This window comes from Lygodium microphyllum, chromosome 23, assembly GCF_053477565.2.
Source record: "Lygodium microphyllum isolate KBCC chromosome 23, Lygodium_microphyllum_v1.1.10, whole genome shotgun sequence".
In the NCBI taxonomy this organism is placed as follows: domain Eukaryota; kingdom Viridiplantae; phylum Streptophyta; class Polypodiopsida; order Schizaeales; family Lygodiaceae; genus Lygodium; species Lygodium microphyllum.
The window spans coordinates 135,956,476-135,961,265 of record NC_141157.1 but is presented as its reverse complement, the minus strand read 5'-3'; the positions used below and the strand labels follow the sequence as shown (position 1 = coordinate 135,961,265).

The 4,790-nt window shown below is 45.1% G+C and overlaps 1 protein-coding gene across 1 annotated transcript; it reads right to left on the bottom strand.

Moving 5' to 3' along the window:
• Positions 1-455: 455 nt before the first annotated feature.
• LOC148016780 (expansin-A10-like) lies at positions 456-1,953 on the bottom strand. Its single transcript, XM_087664821.1, has 3 exons — positions 1,689-1,953; positions 1,227-1,548; positions 456-1,108 (listed from the first exon to the last, which is right to left on the bottom strand). Exons 1-3 carry the CDS (start codon positions 1,879-1,881, stop codon positions 805-807), a joined length of 819 nt encoding a protein of 272 aa, XP_087520947.1. The 5' UTR covers positions 1,882-1,953; the 3' UTR covers positions 456-804.
• Between the last annotated feature and the right edge of the window lie 2,837 nt (positions 1,954-4,790).

The following is a 4,790-nucleotide window of genomic DNA, read 5'->3' as shown; positions in this document are numbered from 1 at the left end:
GCATGGTGGACACATGTTACATGGGCTTGACCATGCATATACTCATCCATGCCATCATACTATTTATGTGTTAACTTCGGATCATTACTTCAAATTGTCTTGTGTGCTTTATCTTATACTCAGGCATATCCTCCACCAAGTGTGAGTCGACCCTAAACCCAAAGAAGCAAAAAAGTAAAATCCGCCAAGTCAAACGGAAGTATGAAAGTACTTCACATTTTTCTCTCGTCGATTTATTCCTTGCCTGGATTGCAAATTTTCGCTTTGCTGAGAAGCATATTTGTGTGCGAGACCGACCTGCAATTGTAGGTGTATGACGATGTGGAAACGCTCGGGAGCTCTTTGTCTTGCGTACTTATCAAAAGTTTTAATCCTCACAGTTGCTTGTTCCACTTTAGGCTCCACCTCTTTAATGAGTTAGACCATTCGGCCGAATCAGAACGGAAGGTTTCAATCTTGCTCATTTTCTTAGTTAGACCATTCGGCCGAATCAGATAACTTTACATAGACACGACGTGATAAGAGAGTTACGTGAATTAGCAGGCTCATTTGATGGCTTACATTGACTGGAGGAGTCGAGCGTGGATAGTTTTTCCATTCTTGAGGAAGAACTAATTCGTCGGCGGAGAGCCAAAGCTATCTGTGCTTGGCAAGCAATATGAAACTACAACATGCGCAGCGGGCAGCCTCCGACATTTTGTAAGGGCTTACTACCACTTCTGTGCACGTCCCGGAAGAGTACAAAGAAGAAAAAGAGAGAGAGAGAGAGAGAAAGCCCAGCCAGCTAGCCAGCCCACTGGCCCGCTAGAACTGCTCGCCGGAGAAGGTCTGGCCGAACTCCCAATTGGGCGGGGTGACGTCGTATGAGGTGAGTGTACGGCCGTCACTGGTGGTGACCTGGAAGGAGAGGCTCTGGCCGTCGAGGTTGGCGTTGCTCTGCCAATTTTGGCCCCAGTTGCGCGTCATGGGCTGCCATCCGCTGCGGGAGCCCTTGACAGACACCGCGCGCACATCCCCAGCACCGCCCACGTTGGTGATGAGCACCAGGTTGAAGTAGGAGTGGCCGTTGATGGTAAAGTGGATGCCGCCCGTCTTCGCGCAGGGGACCCTACAAACCAGAGGTTCATTATCCTGAGTTTAGTGATTGTAAATGCGATATTATAATTCACGAGCTGCTGCTGACGAAGTTTTAATTAGAACTGCTATGTTGCCGTCGACGTACGTACCTCCTGTAGAGGACCGGCACGATGCCTCCGCTGTACACTCCAATCTTCTCGAAGGCCGGCTGCGCCATGTCGAAGTGTTGCAGGGGAGGGTTGCACCATCCGCCGTCAGTGTTGGAGAGTGCGGGGTTGGGGGGACAGAAGTTGGTGGCCGTGACCACCACCGAGCTGCCACTCATGCACCACTTTGGATCCGCCTGGGCATCGCATTGGATCTCGAAGCAGGCGCCGCAGCTCAGCCCTCCATTGAACAGCGCCGTGCTCAGCGCTGCCGTGCTGGTGCCGTAGCCCGATGAGTAGAGGTCTCCGTAGCCGCAAGCGCCGCCTGCGCGAGCCAGGCAGACAACATATCATCATAATGAGTAATTCGCGATGCCAATTTGGCACCGAGCGACTGAATGGCCACGCAATTTTCATTCAAATAAACCACAAATAAACCCAGTATTACTATTAACTAATACGCACCCATGGTGCCCGAGGCGTCGCTGCCGCCGTAGAAGGTGGCGTGGGCGCTGCTCCACCCGCTCTCGGGAGTGCTGCCGCCGCCGTAATAGGAGGCGCCTCCTTTGATAGCCAGAAGGAGAATGTTCGTCAACACTATTACGCCGACCTGCGCGAGGGCGCTTCTAACTACCGTCTGATTTAATGCAGGGGCCATGGCGATGTTGATCAGCTGCTAGTACTAGCCAAATCGTAGACTTATGGGTTTGCACAGGCTACGAGGGCAGGACGTCGGGTGCTGCTGCAGCAATTGCTGTATCCTGCGGCTAATATAGACTTATGGGTTCTAATGGGGAGGAGAGAGAGGGAGCGCTGGGCCCTCTAGCGTGCAAGCCCTGCAACGAATCAGGACGTCTCAGCTAGCTAACCACATGGATAATTTGGTCCTACCTACATCCTAGCTTCATGTGCATGAGGACCCACTCTGTCGAGCCCACAATCGGTAGCTCATGTTACAACGACGAACATGCTTCTTCTATCCAAGCTAGTTGTCGCTAGCAGCTGGAGACACCCCACGTTGCGCTTCTTCGTCTCGTCCCTGTCGCGTCTCGTGGCTGATCACGATCCTGGCCCAACTAACGACCGCCACTACTACTATTTCTTCTGCTCGCTCTTCTAACCCGCATGATGTGCACATATGCCCACCGTCGAGGGAGCTAGATATCGGTCCTTTGTAATGTTGCTTGGTCCCTCAATCGTTTGCAGTCAAACTTTCGACGGAACCCCCCTCATTAAATGCAGTCTCTACTCTCGGTCAAAAAGAACGGACGCTGCACTTCGGATCGCCGTCGTGTTTTGTAATGCACATGGATATTGCGTTGCGGCAGCTCGCGTGAGGGGCTTGCCATAGGGAGACCAAAATGTATACGACGACTAGGGACTATTGGATGTACAAGACGATTTGCCATACAGAGGGACTTAAATCAGGGAACTAGGACGATGCTGGGTCTTATAAAGGGCTTGTCATACACAATACTTAAACGAAGGAGCTAGGACAATAAAGAAGATCTTGCGGTAGTTCACATGCAAGGGTGGACCTCTACTAGAAAATGCTTGTGCACGCAATCATTAATCAAATATGGAACGAGCGCAAACAGAAACAGATGAGGATATGAGAACATAGGATTCATGAGAAAAGTCTTATAATAATAAGCCTCGGTATCGACACCATCTATATAGTTACTTTTCCAACAACATCAATATCTTGGATAACATTGAAGTGTACTTTGATGTAAAACATTGAAGCTCGTTTCAAGGCATATTTGCACTCTCGTTGTACATAAAGAATTTGTAGCCAAGGTCTTGCTCTTGTAGGTGCTAGACATAGCTACTACCCACCATCAAAAAATGGATGGCATGCCTTCATGTGAGACATATCAATCAAGATGGATCACATGTATACACGTGGTTGAGCAACATGAGTCAAAGCATATTGCATGATATTACTATTTAGAAATATTCAAAAATCATGGTTCACATAAGAGCACGAGTGACCAAGAGGATACACAAGCTAACAAATGGATGGAAGTCATAGATTTAGAAGTGACTCTCGGTATTTGGTAGGTTCATGTGGGAGTAGATGTGCTACTACCATATCTATATTTTGTGCGCCCTCAAAACATTGAAGAGGGATAAGAGCTGACTAGCCTTAAAGCTTGATTGGAAATTTTAGTGGTAGTACTAGTGTTTTTTTTTTTGTGGGGGAGTGGGGTGGGTTGGCACATCAAGGATGGTTTGAAGGCATTAATGATAAGGAGTGTTAATGATTGTGACTCCTCTCATCTTGCCTATAGCAATTCTTTCATGAACTCACATTCATGAAGGCGCACACATAATAAACATTGCAATTGTGAATTTAAAATAACAAATGTGATTATATAATTCCATGCAAGGGGTGTTAGAGAGTTCAACAATGATCATTGCCTGCAATCTAAGTTGTGCTTGCAAATGAAACTATGTTTGCATTTGCATGTGACTTCCTAAATGGCAACATTGCAACTTGTGAGTAGCATCACTTAATCATGATAGCATCTTCATAGGGGCAAATCCAACTCTCATGTGCTTAAGCACTCATGTTCTAGATACGATTTAGATCCCATGGCAAGTTCTAGGCTATAAATTTGTTGTAGATTAACACATCACTTGTCCTAATTGCAATTTCACAAACATAATCAAATGGGTGACTACAATTTAACTTTTAGTGCATAATAACCAGTATTTTTACATAACTCTCGCTTTAATAGCACATAAAAATAACCACTTGGTAGTCTACATTGTGTACCTTCAATTCCCTTAAATGGCCCACAAGCTAACATAGTTTAAATATTTTCAAAATTTGAGTCTTTGGTGATTTTGTTCACACATTCATGATTCTGTGAAAAGACTTGTAGCTGTGGGTGGTACCAAAGAGTCAAACTAGCACAAACTCTTGCATCACAATAAGCTTTCAATTGATGCTTACATGTCCCAAGTTTTGCTTAGTCTCTCATTCATGCCACTACAATGAGCATCATAGTACATTGTGATTATGCCACCTCCTTGGTTAGTTGTATATAAACCCCTATTTTTATGGATGGGAGGGGGATATGTTCATTTATCCTCTTCTGACCTCACAATTAATTTCCTCTCACTATTGACTTCTTTCTTTATAAGCATGTATAAGAGGTATCCCATTATAGATTCAGAACATTGTTGATGCTAGCACTCAGAAGAATATTCAAACCACACACACAATAAGTATATGCATTGTCATCCAAGAACCCATTTTGAGGAATTTTAAGACACAAAGATCTTATGTTGTCTTTCTTGTTTATCATTTGGGAACCCATTTTGAGAAATTTTGCGAAACCAAGCTATTATAGTGTTTGTCTTGTTATATTTTTTGTTTTTTTTTTTAAATGAAAAGAAGGAGAGCAATTCCCTCTACAAACAAGGCATGTGGTTTTGAAGATAGACATTAAAATGTGACTATGATTTGATTGAAGTGACCTCATAAGTAGTAGATTGCACCACCTATCATACATGAATATAAAAAGAGGGCACAGACTAGAGGACACTGTGTGAGTG

What these genes read in the sequence shown, in the direction of transcription:
- LOC148016780 (XM_087664821.1), bottom strand. Translation starts at nt 1,881, where the DNA reads ATGGCCCCTGCATTAAATCAGACGGTAGTTAGAAGCGCCCTCGCGCAG. An exon ending in CGACGCCTCGGGCACCATGG is followed by an intron (nt 1,549 to 1,688) that starts GTGCGTATTAGT and finishes TGGCTCGCGCAG; the next exon opens with GCGGCGCTTGCGGCTACGGA. An exon ending in GTGCCGGTCCTCTACAGGAG is followed by an intron (nt 1,109 to 1,226) that starts GTACGTACGTCG and finishes TCTGGTTTGTAG; the next exon opens with GGTCCCCTGCGCGAAGACGG.